This window comes from Lithobates pipiens, unplaced genomic scaffold (genome assembly GCF_037356315.1).
Source record: "Lithobates pipiens isolate NorthernLeopardFrog02 unplaced genomic scaffold, aLitPip1_a1.2 Scaffold_8, whole genome shotgun sequence".
Lineage (NCBI taxonomy): Eukaryota > Metazoa > Chordata > Amphibia > Anura > Ranidae > Lithobates > Lithobates pipiens.
Genome location: NW_027507903.1, coordinates 219,405,640 through 219,427,776, shown reverse-complemented (window position 1 = coordinate 219,427,776; position 22,137 = coordinate 219,405,640). Strand labels below are relative to the sequence as shown.

General features: G+C 45.7%; 1 protein-coding gene across 3 annotated transcripts; it reads right to left on the bottom strand.

Moving 5' to 3' along the window:
- Positions 1-3,551: 3,551 nt before the first annotated feature.
- On the bottom strand, positions 3,552-22,051 carry THAP5 (THAP domain containing 5). 3 transcript variants are annotated; one of them, XM_077472008.1, is made up of 2 exons: positions 21,695-22,051; positions 3,552-4,961 (listed from the first exon to the last, which is right to left on the bottom strand). In XM_077472008.1, exon 2 carries the CDS (start codon positions 4,871-4,873, stop codon positions 4,175-4,177), a length of 699 nt encoding a protein of 232 aa, XP_077328134.1. In that variant the 5' UTR covers positions 4,874-4,961; positions 21,695-22,051; the 3' UTR covers positions 3,552-4,174. The 3 variants fall into 3 exon arrangements, with proteins under 3 accessions (XP_077328134.1, XP_077328135.1, XP_077328133.1); XM_077472009.1 differs by having other exon boundaries at positions 21,823-22,051; XM_077472007.1 differs by having other exon boundaries at positions 21,699-22,050.
- Between the last annotated feature and the right edge of the window lie 86 nt (positions 22,052-22,137).

The window sequence follows — 22,137 nt, the reverse complement described above, 5'->3', positions numbered from 1 at the left end:
TACACCTATTATATCAACATCTCTACTGGTAAGGATGGAGTAACATAATGCTAATGTCGACATTCACTTTTTTTCTCAAAGTGAGTAAAAGCAGAAATTAAGACAGGTAATTAAAATAAAAATATGTAAACCACATTAGTTTTTCTAAACAGGAATAGAAATCCTTTAACGTTTTGTGGACAGTAGTATTTTCTGAAGCCTATGCTGTGTTATTTCCTCTGCATTGCCTGCATCACCATATCACATTCAAAATAGGTATAAATCTGACTGGTAGCTGTGAAAAAACTTATTAGTGCCATTTGTTTCTGCAAGATTTTTTTGTGCATCAACGTCAGAAAGGAAGGTATTTTAGCATGTACATCACAGGATCATTGTACTATAAACAAAGGACCGATGGGTGTAATGATGCAATATAGCAATGTCAGGATGAAACCTTGAACTAGCAGGTAGGCTTTGCCTCCTATATCCATCTCTTTTAATATTCATTTTTTCTGAAGTGTACCTTTAAACCAAAGCACAAACATTGCTTTCATCAGTAAAACATGTTAGCCTGCTGCTGGTAAAGTATTTACAAGCACAACACTGACAACAATTCTGAAAAGCGCCATGGCTTTATTTGATCAATTTAAGAAAAGCATAAGAGATAAAGCAAGGTGAAGCACTTGATATTGAGTAGCACGTGTTTACCAGATTCATGACATTTTGTTTTGCATGTTTACAATCCCTAGAGAAAGAAATAGATGCTAGAAGCTGAGGCAACAATTGCATATGCCAAGTCTAAAAGAAAATTCATAAGATAAACCTGAGACTGTTTCATGTGTGATTTCTTCTGATGCAAGAAGTGGTTATACATCCTCAAGGGAAGAAAGAATCCACAAATTGAATTGGTAGCATTGCATTTCCTAGGACCACAATGAAATGTCACTGGCCTTTTTGTATGAAATTGTCAGCTCCTGTGACCAAGCCTGGGTAGTTGCAAGATCTAGAAAGGACTCTGGGAACACAAAGGATTGAGAGCAGCACCATCTAAGTGCAGCATGACTGCAATTGAATGTATATTTAAAAAGAAAGAAGGGGAAAAAAAAAAAAAAAAAAAAAAAAAAAAAAAAAAAAAAAAAAGGGGGGGGGGGGAGTAACATTGAAAGAAAGTGTGTAGGTAGAGTAAATGTAGTAAAAACTCTACATACATACGCTTCCTAGTAAAATACATATTACTCTAGTATTCTACTATACTCACAGGGGCATTTCTTAATGAATAGCAGAGTCTTTGTGTAATATGTGAATCAGTATCCTTTCTCCTAAAAGGGTGTGTAGCGGAGATATGCATGTCTTCATCCAAGGCCGCATTTGCTACGTATTTTCAGGAGTAGAAATTGAAGAATCTTTCGTTCGTTTAATACTTCAACAATAGAGGTTTTATTGTTCAGGAAGATAAGCAAAGACAAGATTGACATCTGGTAACATATAGCATGGTGTTGGTTTCTAATGTGGAACTTCTGGTGTTACATTTTTCCAAAGTGTAACGTTCCTTCTCTTCCCACCGATCTACCCTAACTCTCCATAATCCAAATCCATTCTTATACTCTTTCATGATGTTATGTCAGCATATCCTAATAACACCCATATTTGCATATATACCCAATATGGTTCAGTCTAAAGATAAGTAGCATAACTCCACCCATTGTCTTGACATAGCAACTCAAAAATAGGGGTACCTACTCAGCAAAACCACTCCTCTCTGTACTCTCTGTTCTGTGACCTTCAGAGACCATCACTTATTACCATACATATATTTTCAGAAACTTTTATCACTTAAAATATTAATGAACTCAAAAACTTCTAACAAACATATACACTCACAAGTTTAAAAATAATTCCAGCATAAATGATGAATACGGTGTTCATTAACATTTACTCTTCGGTGGTAACCGCTGGTGTGTCTGTGCCCAGAGGTCCAGGGATGCTGGTGGCTCCCAGTGCTGCCTGGTAAACTGAAAAACAGACAGACATTCGGGTGCATTGCTAATGTCACTTCCCAATACAACATCAGTGTCTCCAAGTTCACCAGGGAGCCACCACAGCCCCCGAAGCTCTGGGCACAGACACACACCAGCAGTTACCACCCGAGTAGAACGCCCCATCAGTCCCAAATTTCAGAGACATCTGTAAGACCCCTTTCACACTGCCACTCCCATAGCGTCGGTGGTAAAACACCGCTATTTTTCGCAGCACATTCCGGCCAAAAGTAGGGCGCTTTTACCCCCACTAGCGGTCGAGAAAGGGTTAAAACAATGGCAGTGTTTTGCCGGCGGTAGTGCAGCACTGCCCCATTGATTTCAATGGGGAGCAGTGGTGGAGGAACGGTAAACACACCGCTCCTTCACCGCCCCCAAAGAAGCTGCTGGCAGAACTTTTCCTGACGTCCTGCCAGTGCATCACACCGGTGTGAAAGCCCTCAGGTTTTCACACTGGAGACAATGGTACAGCAGTTTGAGGGCGGATTGCAGGCGCTATTTCTAACGCTATAGCGCCTGCAAAACACCCTCGGTGTGAAAGGGGTCTAAAAGGTTTCTATACAGATGTCAATGTAAACTGTAGCCTGAAAAAAAAAAAATAATAATAATAATAATAATAATCGCAAAAAGTAGTACAGAAACAACTTTTTTTAAATCGGTGCAGCGCAGCATCGCACCGATTAGGACGGTGCCATTGACACCACTTTGACAACTCAAAACACTCCAGTGTAAACCAGGGCTCCATCATAAAAAAGCAGAACTAAACCCATAAATTTAACAGTTTAAAAAAAAAAAAAACACACACACATTACATTCCTGGAAAGTGGGGATTGCTAACTGTCAAACAATCAAAAGACTGGTGTCATAACTGATCACATCTGCAGTACCATGGCAGTTGCATATCAAACAGAAGCAGCTGCTGGGGCTGTAAAGGAAAGGGGGGTTTAATTCCGCTTTAAGGTTGTTAACAGATCGGACTCTACAATTTCGGCAGTGCCTAAAAATAGAGAGCAACTGAGCATGTGCGAGACAGTGTATTCCTTGATTTTAAACAGTAGAGACGCTTATTTATAATGTTTTACATAGCTATACCTGCCAAAGGGGCCAGCATGAAGTGATCGTTAAAAAAAAAAAAAAAAAAAAAAAACCATATACTTACCTCCACTGTGCAGCTCTTTTTGCACAGAGTGACCCCTGCACCTCTGGGGTCCCCCTGGCGGCTCCTCCCCACGTCCGAAAACTCCCTCAGAGAAGCGCTTTCGAGGGGGTTAACTTGCGCCCGAGTCCAGCATTCTGCATCCATAGAGACCGAATGCAGGCTGCATTAAGATGAAAAAATAAAAATAAAAAACCCCATGAATCTTTACAACCCCTTTAATTTTATGACTAAAGTTCCACTTTAAGTTATTCACCAAGCCTATGTCTAGAAGTGAAACTCCAGGGGAAGAACCAAAGTTTTTTTTGTTACATCGCTGCCAGTTACGATATGGCTACAGATAAGCGTAAACGTAATTAAGCACTGAACAAAAAGAAAAAAAAAGACAATTTTTTTTATTTTTTTTTATTTACAGTCTCCAAATCATATGTATAATGTATACTTGAGCAAGTACCAAGTTTAACCCACAAAATGCATTGAGTGGTCATATCTATCAAAACTTCTGATCATTACAACTGCCTTCTGACATACCATTCTCTATTTCCCATAGGAAAAACATAAGCAACCCTGAAAAGTTATCATCACTATATAAAATGTTTAAACTAAACTTTAGGCACAAAAACTTTTTAACCAAACCTAAACATTACATTGTAAAGGTAGGGGCGAGAACATCACCGTGGGTGGACCCTGCAGGCTTATCCAATACAGGCTCCGAATAGAAATCTATTGGGGGGGGGGCAGATGCTAGAGCGATCAGTAATTACCGCAGGAAACTCCTGCAGAGGCAAAATTCAAGATCTGTTTCCTGCTAGATTACAGCCAGATCTGGAAGGGATAGACAGAACACCAATTTAAGTCAGAATATGCATACCCATTGTATTTAAGTATAATTTGTTTAGCCCAATTTTTAGACTACAGACTGTAACTAGGCTCTCAACTACATTCAGGTGAGATGAACACTGAAGACCAGTTTAGTGAACAATGACATTAAACTCTACATTATTTATTGTACCATAGCAACATCAAAGCTATTCAGACAGTCAATTTTTTTAATATTTTCATCTGACAGCACATTTTCCTGTCTTAATTGTGCAATCAGAGATTCCAGGTATCTTAAACGAGAGAGAGTTACATTTTCCTGCACTTCAAGAAGTGCTATTTTAGACTGCAGTTTAGCAATGGTTTGCCAGAGATGATTCCTGTCAAAATCATGTTTGCAGTATGAATGCTCGGTTTCTAGCAGCTCATCACCTGTGCTTGATTCCTTGGAAAATGTATTTTCAGCATCAAAGTTTTCTTCATTAGTGAACTGTCGATCATCCAAAATGACCTGGCTTGTCAGAACAGGCTGCTTCTCTGAAACTCCATCTGGCACAATGATTGTAATAACAGATTCTCCAGTCGGGTCCAGTTGTTCTATTGTTTGCTTAATTGCTGTGAACACAAGTGATTTGTCAGAGGGTTGTGGTTTGTTGCTGAAATTATCTACATGAAATGCATTTAAATCCTCTGACACAATGGCAGCCTGCTCTGTTAATGGAACTTCAAAACACATCTTGGAGTCTGATATGGTGTTAATGAGCATATTTTCCAGAGAGGCATGATTCAACTCGAAAGTCACAATCTGACAGGCTGACATTTCATATTCTGCCTTTGTCGGTCCACGTAATTCTCTGCAATCTGAAATTGTAATGTCATCCATTCTGATGATGGAAATGCAACGCAGTATACACTTCAAGTATTAATTAAATCAGTAGTATTTGTTACCACATTACTGCATTCTTTGGATTCTGTAAAAGAGGAAATGATATAATGTCTTCTATGTAACAATATTTCAAGGGCACAGTCACCATGAAGTTGCAATAATTGCAATATACATTTTCAAAATGTAAGAGAATAGTGTATACAAGTGTGCGACCCCCAACACCCCTGAATAAAAATTCTAGCATCTCTCTCTACCAGTACCTGGCTCGGCTCTAGTACCTCCCTGCGTAGGCAGTGTAGTTCCACCATGGACAACAATCCTAAACAAGAAGCTAAGCTACACAAAAGGGATATAAGCCAAGAATCAGAATGTCTAAGAACAGGGGTGTCAGACTCAATCTCATCACAAGCTGCATCAGCAGTATGGTTTCCCTTTAAAGGGCCAGTTGTATCTGGAGAATGCTACGCACAGAGGGCGGGGGCGCAGAAGCTGTGCTACGGACAGGGCGCAGGGGCTGCGCTACACACAGAGTGCAGGGGTCTTCTGTGCATACAGTGCAGAGTTTAGGGTGTGCTATGCAGTGTATTTAACCCCCAAGACAAATCTCTGACCCCGGGGGGGTTTAAAATAAGCATTGAACACGGCACCATTTTTCTAGCTAAATAGATTTCTAAAGGTGCTTATTGACCTGACGTTTTCACCACATGTCCGTAACAACCCATGCAATCCATACATACAAAACAAATACGTTCAAAAATGTAAGTTATGTGAAATAAAACGGCATGACACAGGAAAAAAATATTGAACACATGAAGAAAGGGAGGTGCAAAAAGGCTTGGAAAGCCAAGACGCCAGCTTAAATCTATCAGTAATTAGAAAACAATCTTGATGGGTAAAAGCAAGACCTTCTTAACCTTGTTGCTGCAAAACATACTGATGGCATTGGTAACAGAAGTATTTCTAAACTTCCAAAGAGTACTGTTGGGGCCATCATCCGGAAGTGGAAAGACCAATGCATGCTGGGCTGATGTCACAGGAGGGTTGTGCCACCAGATGACATCACTGCCCCCCCTCAGCCGAAAGCACCCCCCCATATGGTGGGCATGTGGCCTGGAATGGTTGAGGAGGTCCTCTTTTTGCTAACCTGCTGGTCTGCATGCTTGTATAAGGGTCTGGCATGTATTTTGGGGGGAACCCCACACTTTTTTTCACATTTTGGTGTGGGGTTCCCCTAAAAAAGCAATGCTTGTTTGTACATTTAGCTGTCAGAGGGGCAGCCTGATGACAGCTGGTGACTCACTGGCTTCCTGGCCTGCTTAGCAACCAGCTATGTGCACAGTGTGTTATGGAGAGAAAAAAAAATGCTAAAATGCATGGAAACGAATAAAAAAAAAAAATAAAAAAAAAATGCACCACTTGCATTTTTGGTGCGGGCCCATTGAAGTCTACTTCACACAAAACGCAATCTGCTGCGAAAAAAAAAAAAAAAAATACAAGTCCCTTTCCAAAAATGCACCAGCTGAAAAACATAATGTGAACCCATACTATAGGAAATCATTTAAATGGACTGCAGTGCGTTTCTGCAAACTAAAAAAAATGCACTAAAAAAGAAAATATGCATAAGTGTGAACCTAGGGTGAAAGGATAAGCTCACTTTTTTTTTTTTACATTTTTGCAGGAAAAAAATTTAATATATATTATGCATTTTATTTTTTACTTAGACCCTATAAAGCACTGCACCCATGATTAGCAGATTGTGGGTGTGACGCCCTGGTCCTGCAGACTGTTTAGCTGTCTGCCCGTACCTCCGACATGGGCAGGCAGTTACACAATGAAAACTCAAAGAACTACCACGCTCATCAGCACCCGGATAGTTCATTTAGAACTACAAGCTGATAGTCACAATGGCTGTCTGTACTTGTAGTTTTTCCATTCACAGAACACTATGAATAAACTATGGGGCTAGGGCAGGCAGAGCACCACACAATCGCTTTTTTTTTTAAGATTGTAAAAGAAAAATAATCAGGGGTAGAAGAGTCCCTGCTCACTGTAGAGGCCAGTGGTTTTGTAACATGTTACACCCAGATAATGGGTTAAACATGTCACAAAAAGGTGAACATATCCTTTAAAACCTACCAAGATTAGAGCTACCAAAATTATTTAAATATGAGAATCTAATCTGTCCCCAATCAGGCAGGCCCTTGCACTACAAATCTAAAGGAGATTGCACAACTAGGTTGAAATGTACGTGGTGGGGGGGGGGGCGTGGCCTGACCTTGCATGGAGTAGGACGCATGTCTCCGGAGCTCCGCCGAGGAATCCTGTCTCCCACACTGATCCTGTGACACCACAGCACCGATACTCACCTAACCACGTCTGGCAGGCATCCCTCCATTCCGGCACGTATGTCTCCCTCGAAATCCCGACAATCGGCGGCGGCGCGATTGTCACAATATCGCCGACATGTGAGTGAGGAGGGGGAGGAAAATGGCGGCGCGGAGGAGCCGGGAGGGCCGCGTGTGGCGGGAGACACGGACAGGCTTCTTGAAGCCATTACATTGTGCCGCACGTCCCTTACATCCCAAATTGAGGAAGTGCAAACGGACATCTCTTTATTGAGGCAAGACTTTCAGAAACTGCGCGACCGGGTGAGGGAGACTGAGACCCGTATCAGTAATATGGAAGACGCTCTCCCACCACTGCAAAGTGATGCTGACCACATGCAGAAGCAAATAGATCTCCTGATTGCTAAACAGGACGAAATGGAAAATCGTATACGCAGATGCAACATCCGATTGATTGGTCTCCCGGAGGGGGCTGAAGGTAAGGACCCCACAACTTTTCTGGAACAATTGCTGATAAGTACCTATGGCCGAGAGTCTTTTTCCCCCATGCTGGCGGTTGAACGCGCGCATCGTATGCCTGCCAGGCCTCCACCTCAGGGTGCACCTCCACGCACCTTTATTGCAAAACTCCTGAACTATAAGGACAGAGACGCGGCCCTCCGCATGGCTCGGGAAAAGGGTAATATTCCTGTGGGCAATATTAAAGTTGCAATCTTCCCTGATTTTTCCGCGGACGTCCAGAAACGCCGACAGAGTTTCATGGAGGCCAAACGATTACTGCGTGCACAGCAAGTGAAATACTCTATGCTATTCCCAGCACGCCTCAGGGTGGAGGCAGGAGACCGGGCGATCTTCTTTGAACAACCCAGAGAGGTCATAGCATGGTTGTAACGCAGAGGGCCTCAAGATGGAGCTGCCTGAGACCCATTGGGACATGTGAGCTAACAAATTTTTTTCGTCTCTCCCCTGGTGTTCTGGAACTGTGGCAGGTCGCCTGATCTCTACTTGCTGCTCTATTATCGCCAGGGTGCTTGCATCTGCGACGTATGTTACCTTTATGCCCTTTTCTACTTTGAGATCTGCTGAACTTTCCGATTCTGGGACATTTGCGCCGGGTGATGGTGTCAACGTTCATGGATCAACTTTTTTCCTTTTTTCTTAGTGTCCCTGTTGGGGGACCTTTTCTGCAATACATACCTGTTTGCTTTATTTCAACAATTTTGGTTTTCCCCTTTTTTTTTTCTCCCGGAGCAAGGGGAGACATGTTAGGCCTACGGGCTAATTGCACGGTGCAGCGGAACACTGCTCCATTGTCCGCTGGGACTTCTTCTTGTCAAGAGGGAGCTGATCACTGGAACTGGACGGCAACCGGCACTTTTGCCTATTTACCCGGGTCACCACTGTGTACTGTTATACAGGGGGCTTTGCTTTGCCTTGCCGTCTGGTGCCGGTGGCCGCGACCCTCTTCCAGACTTATTGTTCTAAACCTTTTTATTGATTTAATGAAACTGGTTTTCCCAGCCAGACATGTTTGGTTTTTCAGGGAACATACCCGCACAAGTTGGGGTTGGTGCAGGGTAGGGTGGGGGGAGGGGGATGGTTTGGTTAGGGTTTCTATGCAGAAGATTACTATAAATATATCGAAGTATGTATCTGAACTAAGTGTTACTTTTACTGAATGTTTTTTACCACTACTGCTTCTACAGCCCCTGTTTGGGCTTGATCAAACACGACTGTATTGGGGTGTGTTTATAGGAGGGCTGTTAGGGGGTAAGCCGACTGCACCTATTGCTTTATATGAATCTTTATGGCATCTATACGGTTTCTTACCTGGAACGTGAGGGGCCTGCGCGATAAAATTAAGCGCGCGGCAGCCTTCACGTTCCTCAAAAAGCAAAGGGCGGAAGTGATGGTGCTAGTTGAGACGCATGTGGAGGGTGGACTGCAGATGGCCCTTAAACGCCCTTGGATAGGGTGGGCATTTCATTCCACCTACACGTCTCATTCAAGGGGGGTTTCGGTACTTGTTGCTAAGTCTGTCCAATTTGAACTTTGCGAAATTCTTACTGACCCACAGGGCAGGTTTGTTTTTCTACATGCTAAATTGTATGGGGAACCCTACCTTATTATGGCCTTCTATATCCCCCCTCCATTTACCATGACGTTGGTTATTGAGGGTCTGTCTTTTATGTCCAGACATCCGGCGGTTCCTGTTATCTGGCTGGGGGATTTCAACACTACGCTTAACCCTTCTCTGGATAGGCTCAAACCCCCCGAGTTGATGGTGGGGCAAGCTGGGACCACTAGGTTGTCCAGGCTTATAACCACCATTCACCTTGTGGACACTTGGAGGCACAAATTCCCTCAAAAGAAGGAGTATTCATGCTTCTCACCCACACATGGTTCTCTCTCCCGTATTGACTTTATACTAATATCTAAACAACTCACTCCCAGACTCAGGGAAGTATTGTTCTGCCCCAGACTACTTTCGGACCACAGCCCCTACTCTGTAGTGCTTGACGTGCCCCTGGGTAGGCCTCCGCGGGCGTGGCGACTAAATCCGTTCTGGCTGACATTGTTACCCGAAGATGACACTATTGAAGCGGAGTGGATAAAAAATTTTGAGGATAATGACCACACGGCCTCAGTTCCAGCAGTGTGGGATACATTTAAATTACACGCTCGATCGGTGCTGACTGCCCACATTAATAGGCTCAAAGCTGACTCGGCCACTGTCATTATTGAGGCTGAGGCTGATTTGAGCTCCAGGGAACGCACCTACATAGATGACCCGTCTACGGCAAACGCAGATGCACTTAGACTACAGTCGAGGGTGGTTTCTCAGCTACACCAAGACAAGGCCCGACAAACTTTTTTTTACCAAACAAAAATACTTTGAATCCGGGGAAAGAGCTGGTAAGTTGCTAGCATATTTGGTACACAGGGAAGACAGGCCCCCGGTTGTTATTTCTTTGCGGGGTCAGGGTGATACAATGATCACGGACCCTTCTGAGGTGACAGCTAGATTTCGGGACTTTTTCGCGGACCTATACACCACTACAGTCTCCGACGACACCACTCCGATGGACGGCTTTTTGGCTCAGGTTTCCCTCCCCCAGGTTACGGAGGAACAGGTGCAGGCTCTGGAGGCCCCCCTGACCACCGATGAAATAGTGGGTGCTATAGCGGAATTTGCCAAATCCAAGTCGCCGGGGTCAGATGGTCTTCCTATCGAATTTTATTCCCGTTACCAAGACGTGCTGGCGCCTAAGCTTCTTGCCCTCTACGGGAGTCTTTTTGATACACTGACATTGCCTCCGTCCATCAGGGAGGCAACGATAGTTTTGATTCCCAAACCTGGCAAGGATCCGGGTTTCCCGGAATCATACCGCCCAATCTCCCTATTGCAGGTAGATATTAAGATTTTAGCTAAAATACTTGCTACTAGATTGAACGGAGTGATCCTTAGCCTGATTCAGGCTGACCAGGCGGGCTTTATGCCGGGGCGGAATACATCGTTCAATCGACGCAGGCTCTATATAAATCTACAGGCAACACATGAGGCAGTGGGTGAGCGTGTGGTGGTGACACTTGACACGGCTAAGGCATTTGACTCAGTGGAATGGGAGTATCTGTGGAAGTGTCTAGCGGGATACGGCTTTGGCCCGAACTTTATCCGGTGGGTGAAGCTGCTGTATCATCGCCCAACGGCTAAGGTGGTGGCGAATGGGTGGTCCTCCCGGGAGTTTGGCCTTAGTAGAGGTACCAGACAGGGGTGCCCACTGTCCCCGCTACTATATGCCTTGGTTGCTGAACCTTTAGCGGTGTCGATTCGTGAGGACCCTGCGATCAGGGGACTGACGATGGGTCGACTAACCGAAAAAATCAGTCAATATGCTGACGACACGCTGTTATACCTGGCGGACTCGGGCCCTTCCCTCGCAAAGGCCCTACAAAAGATAGAGTGGTTCGGTAGCTTTTCCGGTCTTCGTATAAATTGGGAAAAATCCCAAATTTTGCCTATTGACAGTTTTCCACAGTCAGAATGTCAGGCCAGTCTGCCTCTTCAGCGAGTCGGCACTATTAAGTATCTGGGGGTATATGTCTCTAGGAATCCAGCAGATTACATTGTGCTGAATGTAGAACCATTATTCTCCCTGGTGCGTACTAAGATTCAGGCCTGGTCTCGTCTCCCCCTTGGGGTTTGGGGGCGCGTTAATCTGATTAAAATGGTCCTATTACCTAAAATACTGTATGTGTTGTGGCATGCCCCGGTATATTTGCCGCTGAAATACTTTAAATCCCTTGAAAGTCTCCTTAGACCCTTTGTATGGGGGAATAATAGACACAAGCTTGCTTGGCAGGCTTTGAAAAGCCCGACTGATATGGGGGGCATGGCTCTTCCAGATCTAAATCATTACTATGTTGCCTCACAACTGTCTCAGCTTTTCCATGTAGACAAGACTGATAAACAACGTTTTCTTACCCTTCTCTCCCCTACTTGGGCACAAATGGCAGATGATCCAATAGCTGCTATCTCGACGGGGGCGGGGAGCTCAGTCATGGAGCCAGGTAAACACTCCATGCTTTTTCATTACAGAAAGATTTGGGATCTGGCATCCACTAAACTGAATGTTGCATCACCAAATGACTATACCCCACTTTGGCATAACAAACAATTGCCGGAACTTCAAAAGATCCAGAGTGTTCAGTTATGGGTATCGAGGGGAATATACTACCTGCATCACCTGATTCACCATGGTACTATTAAAACGTTTCAGGCGCTGCAGGAGGAATATGGTATTCCAAACACTATGCTATTTCAGTACCTACAGGTTCAACATGCACTTAGAACACAATTCCCGCAGTCATTGCCTTGGCCTGCTCCCAATCCTATTGTCGCCATAGTGAAGGACACTGATCCCAAAAAGCTTATCTCGTGCTTTTATGGTATGCTTACGGCCCCCGTCTCGGCGAGACTAGCGTATGCTCTGAAGTCCCGCTGGGAGGGTGATGTGGGTGAACTGACAGACGAGGAATGGGAGGAGGCTCTGGAGACGTGCAAGTTGGTGTCGCCTAGGCTCCAGGACAGGCTTTCTCAGATTTACAGTGCATAAAGCATACCTCACCCCACTCAGGACCGCCAAATATAATATGAATCAATCTGTGCTCTGCCCGATGTGTACTCTTGAGACTGGGACATTCTTCCATCTTATCTGGTCTTGCCCCAAACTGCAGGAACTTTGGAAACAAGTAGTATCATTTCTACATGATGTTATGGGCTCGCCCTTGGCTCTAGACCCCAAACCTTGTCTACTAGGGATATTTCCTGACGTATTAGATAAAACTACTGGCACTTTCCTGCAGGAAACCTTGTTTTCTGTTCGAAAAGTGATAGCTAGACAGTGGATGAGGCCCCTTCCACCCCGGGTTGAGGACTGGAAACGGGAAGTTAATCTTACGCTCCCATACAAAAAATTCTTATATAAAAATAGGGGTTGCCAAGCTAAATATCATAGAATATGGGATAAATGGCTGCAGGAGGCTGCCACGTGTGATGAGGGAATTTGATGTACTGTTACAGTAAATAACATGTCAATGTTAGGACTTTCCTTGACTGTGATACATAATCGCTACTGTAATGGAAAAATGTCTTTTATCTACTGTTATGGTTATGACGCAACGCCTTTTGAATGTTCGGTGTATGCCACTGTGATTGTAATCTCTGCATTAATGTTCAATAAACATTACTTGTTTAAAAGTTAAAAAAATGTACGTGGTGAACTTTAAGTCACAATTCCTTATCTGCCCAACTATCCTGCTCAGTGGCTCACAGTATTGAAACGAGAGAATCAGCATACCAGCCAGGCAACTAGCATTGGCAGAAGTTAGTAACCTCTATACTTCTCTTTAACAAACAGATGCAATTATATACACAGATTTTGATCAGCTGAAATTCAGTTTGTAGGACGTGTGTGTTTTATGTAACTAGCAATGGATCAGATTACAACTGTAATTCAGTGTTTGCATGCACTTTAGAAAATGACAGCTCGCTAATATGAACAGTTTAAGTATTCCATTGATCCATATCCATGGCTTCTAACATAAAATTCTAAAAGGAAAAGTAAGTGATTTGCTCAACACCATGCTTGATAAAGAACTATATATAATAAGCTTACGCTTAAATATGCTTAGCCAATAAAAAAAAGTTATGGCATGCATTTTCTCTTCCCACAAGAAAAACACTCTTCTCTCCTCCAGTTTTTAAAAATCTGTCCAAAGTCCAGCAGCACTGCATAACTGAGCAACCAGGAGGAAACAAATGAAAACTATGAGTCTTTTCTGTAAATGTTCGGGGAAGCGGGTTTCCTTAACCCCTAGAAGCACTTGCTAGAAAGGTGAGACTGCCTGGCTTCTGAAGATAAACAAGAATGTGCTCCCCATTGTTCAAGCTCATTTGGCTGTACTCTCCTCCCCCCCCCCCCCACATCTGCTGACATCACAGAGCCAATCCAGGCTCAGGAAGGATGGCGATATATAAAAAATTCCTAGAATTACTTTCAAACTCCATATCCACCGATAACACACCAGTGATAGCTGTGCCTAAAAACGACAAATAGTGTATATATATATATATATATATATATATATATATATATATATATATATATATATATATATATATATATATATAACATAAAATTTGCCACCAACAGTGTACTTGTCAACAAGCCAATAGGGGCTCTTGCCCATGGTCATACAAAGTAAAATATGTCTGTTGTTGTGGTGCCTGGGAGCCACAGCTGCATCATATTTTGTTTGTTGACATGCTGTCGGCACTCACATTTACAATTATGGGTATATTTTTCAACCATAAAACATTCCGCTTTCATAAATATGCCATACCAGCGCAAATGAGTGTACCAGCAGTTAAGCATGTATAGCAGTGTATTCTGTAATACATGTCAATGGGAAGAATTATGCTGCACCTATGGCTCCTGGGCAACACTTTATTTTACTCTGTAGGGCTGTACAACAGGGGTGTATCGACCGCAAGGCAAACAAAGATTTTGCCTTGGGTGCCATTATTCAGGGGGGAGGTTCCGTCCCCCAGGCAAAAGAGCAGAGGAGACTCTTTAGGCATTGTCGCCGCCTGATTTACCTAAATAAAGAGCCGCCTCTGCTCCTTCTGCCTGTCTCGGACTTCCTGACCCCGCAGGGCTCCGCTGTGGGGGGCGGGAGGGTTGGCTCTGTCCACTGCCAATTCCCAGAAGGAGGCTGTGTGCAGGGTGGAGCCGGGTGATGTGTGCGGTACTGCTCCTCCTCCTCCTCCTGTCAGGACACTCACATGCAGAGCGGTCTAGGGAAGGAGCCAGGATGATGATGAAGTTAAAGAACTCCCCCACCAAAGCCTGGGACCTGCTATGGAAGAAAATCCAAAAGAAGCGCCTCACAGGTCAGTGATGACACCTGGGGATCCCCATCTGGGCTATGTGACCCTGGGGGGTGACTGCAGATGGGATAGTGTGAGATCACTGCAGTCTGTGTGTGTCCTTGCTGCCTGTCACTAGAGGGTAGGAGGGGAAAATGCTGCAACTTCCAGACAAAACACTACATTGTATATACCCTACTGGGATCACACTGCAATCATTGGTCACAGGTATGAGTTCGTCCTATGCCTTGCTGGACCCAACCTCTGCCACATTGACCACATGCCCTGCTGACATCATTCCCTGGCCCACTGACCCCGTCCTCTACCCCCCCCCAACCTCACCCCCCCTGACCCACCGACTGCCCAGCTGACCTAATCCCCCGACTCGCCAACCCTGTCTTCTGCCCTGCTGACCTCATCCCCCGACTCACTGGCCCTGTCCTCTACCCCGCTGACCCCCATCTCCTGTCCTCTGCCCTGCTGACTACATATGTGGCACTCGGACAAATCAAATCTCAAGGTCTGATGAGGAATTTGCAGCTGTTCACTGTGAATGGCTGCAGCTTCTTCATTAGACCCTGAAACAAGAACGGTATACTGTGGCTGGGGTGGGACAAATTTAGATGGGGGGCACGCCCCCCAGATTTTTGTCTTGCCTAGGGCAGCTCTGGCCATGTGCAAGAGCCCTTGTAGTATAAGGCCTCATAGTAGTTACGGTAGAAAATGACAAGTCCAACCTGTGTGTGATTATATGTCAGTATTACATATGTTTTGGTCGTTCAGGTGCTTATCTAATAGCTTCAAAACTATCAATGCTCCCTACTGAGGCCACCACCTGTAGAAGGAAATTCCACATCCTTGCCGATCTTACAATAAAGAACCCTCCATGTAGTTTAAGGTTAAACCTCCTGGGAAAATGGTGGACTGGCAACTCCAGATATATACAGATATTATAAAGCCGTAATATTGACACGAATGATAGAATGGACGACGGAAAGTGCTGAAAAAAAAAATAAATAAATAAATAAATAAAAAAAAAAAAGAAGGGTGGAAATAGAAGACACTAATGCCGCGTACACACGATCAAACAATTGGGTGGAAAAGTCCGGCAAACTCAAGTCCGCCGGACAATCCCCCCCGTGTGTAGCCTCCGGCATACTTTTTTGACCCAAAAGTACGGCGGACTTAGAAAGTAGTTTTGCACTCCAATCTTCCCGCCGGACTCGCATTTCGGCGGACAAGCCGGCCATGGGTATGCCAGTCCGCCATACTTTTGAAATGAATGGACTTTTCCTGCCCGGAGAAAAGTCCGCTCATTTCGAGCGGGTCTCCAGGTAGGCGGGGCCCACGAAGGAGACGTCGCTGGCCCCGCCACCTGGTATGGACTTAAAGGGGAACCCCAATGCCGAAAAAAATAAATAAATAAATCGGCGTGGGGGTTCCCCCAAGGTCCACATCAGACCCTTGTCCAAGCACGCTACCCAGCCGGCCAGGAAAGGGGGGGGGGGGGCGAGCGAGCCCCCCCCCCCGAGCCGTCCCAGGCCGCGTGCCCTCAACATGGGGGGGTGCCTTGGGGAAGGGGGGGCCACGCGGCCCCCCCCACCCCAAAGCACCTTGTCCCCATGTTGATGAAGACAAGGGCCTCTTCCCGACAGGGCCCGCGAAGGAGACGTCGCTGGCCCCGCCACCTGGTATGGACTTAAAGGGGAACCCCAACGCCGAAAAAAAAACGGCGTGGGGGGTTCCCCCCAGGTCCACATCAGACCCTTGTCCGAGCACGCTACCCGGCCGACCAGGAAAAGGGGGGATGAGTGAGCGCCCCCCCCTCCTGAGCTGTACCAGGCCGCGTGCCCTCAACATTGGGGGAGTGCCTTGGGGAAGGGGGGGCCGCGCGCCCCCCCCACCCCAAAGCACCTTGTCCCCATGTTGATGAGGACAAGGGCCTCTTCCCGACAACCCTGGCCGTTGGTTGTCGGGGTCTGCGGGCGGGGGGCTTATCGGAATCCGGGAGCACCCTTTAATAAGGGGGCCCCCGGATACCGGCCCCCCACCCTATGTGAATGAGTATGGGGTACAATGTACCCCTACCCATTCACCTGTGAAAAAAAGTACAAAAAAAACACAACACAAGGTGAAAATAGTTTATTGCACAGCTCCGGGGGTCTTCCGTCTTCTGGGGTATTCTCGCCGGACTCCTCCGCTATCTTCTGCTAGCTCTTTTGCTAGCGGAGGAGCCCGGCTTTCTTCCTCGCCACCGCCCTCTTCTTCCAACTTCGGGGGGTCTTGTCCCCCTCTTCGGTTCTTCTGCCGGGCCACCGCGCCTTCTTATAGCTCTTTTACAGGCGGTGGCCCAGTCCTCTGTCGCCGCCGCCTTCTCTTCTTCTCTTCAGATGTTGACTCGTCGTTCCCTCCGCTCACAATGACTGGGGACCGGGCGCGCGGCGACTTATATAGGGACATCACCGGATGATGTCCCCGCCTATTATGATGTCACAGTCCCAGCATCCTCTGGGACTGTGACACCATAATGGGCGGGGACATCATCCGGTGATGTCCCTATATAAGTCGCCGTGCCCGGTCCCCAGTCATTGTGAGCGGAGGGAACGACGAGTCAACATCTGAAGAGAAGAAGAGAAGGCGGCGGCGACAGAGGACTGGGCCACCGCCTGTAAAAGAGCTATAAGAAGGCGCGGTGGCCCGGCAGAAGAACCGAAGAGGGGGACAAGACCCCCCGAAGTTGGAAGAAGAGGGCGGTGGCGAGGAAGAAAGCCGGGCTCCTCCGCTAGCAAAAGAGCTAGCAGAAGATAGCGGAGGAGTCCGGCGAGAATACCCCAGAAGACGGAAGACCCCCGGAGCTGTGCAATAAACTATTTTCACCTTGTGTTGTGTTTTTTTTGTACTTTTTTTCACAGGTGAATGGGTAGGGGTACATTGTACCCCATACTCATTCACATAGGGTGGGGGGCCGGTATCCGGGGGCCCCCTTATTAAAGGGTGCTCCCGGTTTCCGATAAGCCCCCCGCCCGCAGATCCCGACAACCAACGGCCAGGGTTGTCGGGAAGAGGCCCTTGTCCTCATCAACATGGGGACAAGGTGCTTTGGGGTGGGGGGGGGGGCTCGTGGCCCCCCCTTCCCCAAGGCACCCCCCCAATGTTGAGGGCACGCGGCCTGGTACAGCTCAGGAGGGGGGGGGCGCTCACTCACCCCCCCCCCTTTTCCTGGTCGGCCGGGTAGCGTGCTCGGACAAGGGTCTGATGTGGACCTGGGGGGAACCCCCCACGCCGATTTTTTCGGCGTTGGGGTTCCCCTTTAAGTCCATACCAGGTGGCGGGGCCAGCGACGTCTCCTTCGCGGGCCCTGCCTACCTGGAGGCCCGCTCATTTCAAAAGTAGGGCGGATAGTACGGCGGACTTAGTACGCCGTATTAGTCCGCTGAAAAAGTGCTGTGTGTGGGCAAGTAGCCCGTTCAGAAAGTCCGACGGATAGTCTGGCGGGAAGTCTGGCGGGAAGTCTGGCGGGAAGTCTGGCGGGAAGTCCGCCAGACTAAGTCCGTCGGATAGTCCGCTACGTGTGTACATGGCATTAGTAGAAGCACTTTGCACAAAAATATATAGGTACCACAAAAATATAGGACATTGGGACAAGATTTACACACGTTGACTAAAAATGTGTTTAAAATATGGGACACACTATGTCGGAGAGAGAAATGGGAGCACAACTCTCCGTTAATGGCACTTACAGGAACCAATTTTTTTGCACCTGGAAATGAGATACCTAGGGCTCAGAAAAAAAAAAAAACGAAATTGAAATTAAAATGATTGGAATTTAATACAATTAAAGCGGAGGTCCACCCTAAAATGGACCTCCGCTCATCGGAATCCCCCCCCCCCTCCGGCGCCACAATCGGCACCTTTCAGGGGGGAGGGGGGTGCAGTTACCTGGATAATCCAGGTAACTGCACCCACTTCCGGGCTAGCTCTCTGCGGAACGGGGCGTACGTTACGCCCCTGTTCCGCAAGCGCCCGCCCCCTTCAGCAAGTGCCCCGCTGCCTGCTGGGAAACACACAGCTCCCAGAGGCAGCGGGGACCGTCCGGATTGCGCCGCGCGGCTCGCGCATGCACAGTAGGGAACCGGGAAATGAAGCCGAAAGGCTCCATTTCCTGATTCCCATACCCAAGATGGCGGCGGGACCCGGCAGCCGAGCGAGCGATCGGCTTCGGGTGCCGACATCGCGGGCGCGCTGGACAGGTAAGTGTCACTATTTAAAAGTCAGCAGCTGCAGTATTTGTAGCTGCTGGCTTTTAAAAAAAAAAAAAAAAAAAAAAAAACGCGGAGTCCCAGTGGACTCCCGCTTTAACACATTTTGTAAAATCACTCCAAATGCCAATAAGAGGGGATGCAGAAAAGATGCCCCTGAAAAAGCTCTGCTATTTACATTATCCTTTAAAGAAAGGAATTTCTAAAATGTATGATATACTTACAGAACTAGAAGGACAAGAAAGACCAGCCTACCTAGTCCAATGGGAAAATGAATTGGAGTTAAAGCTTGATGAAGAACAAGGGAAGAGGATGATTAGAGCAGTCCACGACGGGGCTCGAGACATGAGAACCATAGAAAATTTATTTTATGGTCTCTATAATGAATTTTTATAGTAGATATGAGTAAACTTGTACCTTCACCCAGAGTTTCTTAGACTAAAAAGATGGAGATCTGGTGCCCAACCAGGTCACCACAAAGGACATGTGGGCAATGTGGACTATCACGGTACAGTAACATAATTAGATAAAGAATCAATAGCAAGTATACAGTTAAAAAATAATTTAATAATACAAAAAATTACACATAATAATTCATAGGGACAATTCATCACAGAATACAGCTCGACTAGTTTCGCGGATCATTGCCGATTCATCAGGAAAGTATCTGCAGATCAATAAATAGAAAGACAATATAACCATAAAACAAAAAGAAGATTATATCATGATGTTTTAACAAATAATAAATCCATGGGAGGGGGAAAGAAAAGGGGGCAGGACTGCTTACCCTCGTCCCAACATGACCCGATCGCAGGGTATAACCACCAAAGAGGGGGCCTCCCACGGCGACTCGGGGGAGCTACAAAACATAATGGACCCAAGTCCCCGAGGGTAAGCAGTTCTGCCCCCTTTTCTTTCCCCCTCCCATGGATTTATTATTTGTTTAAACATCATGATATAATCTTCTTTTTGTTTTATGGTTATATTGTCTTTCTATTTATTGATCTGCAGATACTTTCCTGATGAAGCGGCAATGATCCGCGAAACTAGTCGAGCTGTATTCTGTGATGAATTGTCCCTATGAATTATTGTTATGTGTAATTTTTTGTATTATTAAATTATTTTTTAACTGTATACTTGCTATTGATTCTTTATCTAATTATGTTACTGTACCGTGATAGTCCACATTGCCCACATGTCCTTTGTGGTGACCTGGTTGGGGACCAGGTCTCCATCTTTTTAGCATGAGAACCATAGAGATGAATTACAAATAGCCAGGCGGTACTGGACACTGGTTAGAATAAGCCGATATCAAGCGGAGAGCTCCCCACTATGCTGGATGAAATGTAACCAAAAGGCAACAATGCTGCACATATGGTGGGAGTGCCCGAAAATAAAGGCGTTCTGGGAGGAGATAGTGGAAATAACTAAAGAAAACTTTGCATATAATTTTCAGATGTGCCTGTTCCAGGATTTAAAAAAATTAAAAATCAAGGAGACAGACAAGGAAAACAATCACTCCGATACTGCTTATGTCGGCAAAAGGCCCGATTCCAAAAAACCGGCTAAATAGTGAAAAGCCAGACCTGAGAGACTGATTGGATAAAATAGAGTTCTAAAACAACAAGATGGAAACCTGGAAAGCAGAGAAAATGGAAACCTCTTTTCTTCTAATTTTAATGAGTGGCCACGAGTCTTGTTAAACTCCTTTCTGCAAAAAAGTTTTATCCCTATTGGGGGGGTCACCAGTATGGTATTTGTATATTGAAATCATATCCCCTCTCAAGCGTCTCTTCTCCAGAGAGGATAAGTTCAGTGCTCGCAACCTTTCCGCATAACTAATATCCTCCAGACCCTTTATTAGCTTTGTTGCCCTTCTTTGTACTCGCTCCATTTCCAGTACATCCTTCCTGAGGACTGGTGCCCAGAACTGGACAGCATACCCCAGGTGCGGCCGGACCAGAGTCTTGTAGAGCGGGAGAATTGTCGTTTTATCTCTGGAGTTGGCATGACAATATTCTGTTTGCTTAATTAGCAGCTTGGCATTGTATGCCATTGCTGAACCTATCATCTACTAGGACCTCCAGGTCCTTTTCCATCCTAGATTCCTCCAGAGGTTCTCCCCCAGTGTATAGATTGCATTCATATTTTTGCCACCCAAATGCATTATTTACATTTTTCCCCCACATTAAACCTCATTTGCCATGTAGTTGCCCACCCCATTAAATTTGTGCAGATCTTTGTAAGGTTTCCACATCCTGCAGATTAAGTTAAAAAACACTTAATCTGAAAGATAACGCCAAAAAATGTGGCTATTCTGCATTTACAAGCAGTACAGTTTTGCAAAAAAATAAATAAAAACATCCCATAGTTTGTAGATACTATAACTTTTGCGCAAACCAATCAAATATACGCTTATTGGGATTTTTTTTATTATAAATATGCAAAACACATTTCGGCCTAAATTTTATAAGAAATTATATTTTTCCTTTTTTTTTTTTAATTGGATGTTTTATAGCAGAAAGAAATTTATTATATATAGATATATATATATATCTATATATCTCATCTTGCACAGAATTGCCACACCAAATTAGCACTGTGTCATCCCATTTACTCTCGTACTAAATCAGTCATCTGGCTTCCATCCCTACAGGCATAAACCATAACACGTGACCTCTAGGTCATTTCTAATCCTAGTGTTATGACACCGTTGTTCTCCCACTATACCGGCCATATATCGTCCCTGTATAAAGAATAGCAGCTGATGCGGGCGCTATACCTACATCCACTCCACTCGGGTCCCAGGTTGGTCACTCAGGGCACAGCGAGCACGCTACACACGAAACCCCGACTCAGCTCTTCCGCATCCGGGTACCTGACGTGGTCCGAGCACTAGTAACAACTTACCTGGGAGCTGCTGCCACTATAACATGCCCTAGCGCCGCCATTTTTGATGCGGGCACTGTTTAATAACGGCATGCATTCGCTAGGCTTAACCCATAGATACGTCAGTCATATAATTCTACTCAGCCGTGTACAGCACATGTCTGTTAACAACACTATATTGCAGAACAGGTAAAGCGCTGTCTGCACAGCACACTGCACTGTAGCCGCCTTTGCGACGTCTAAGTGGTTACAACGGCATTGCTACTCTTCAGCTATTGGCTGCTGAACATTAGCGTGGCTTTGACTTCATAGCTCCGCCCTGCTGTCTTTCCCGCG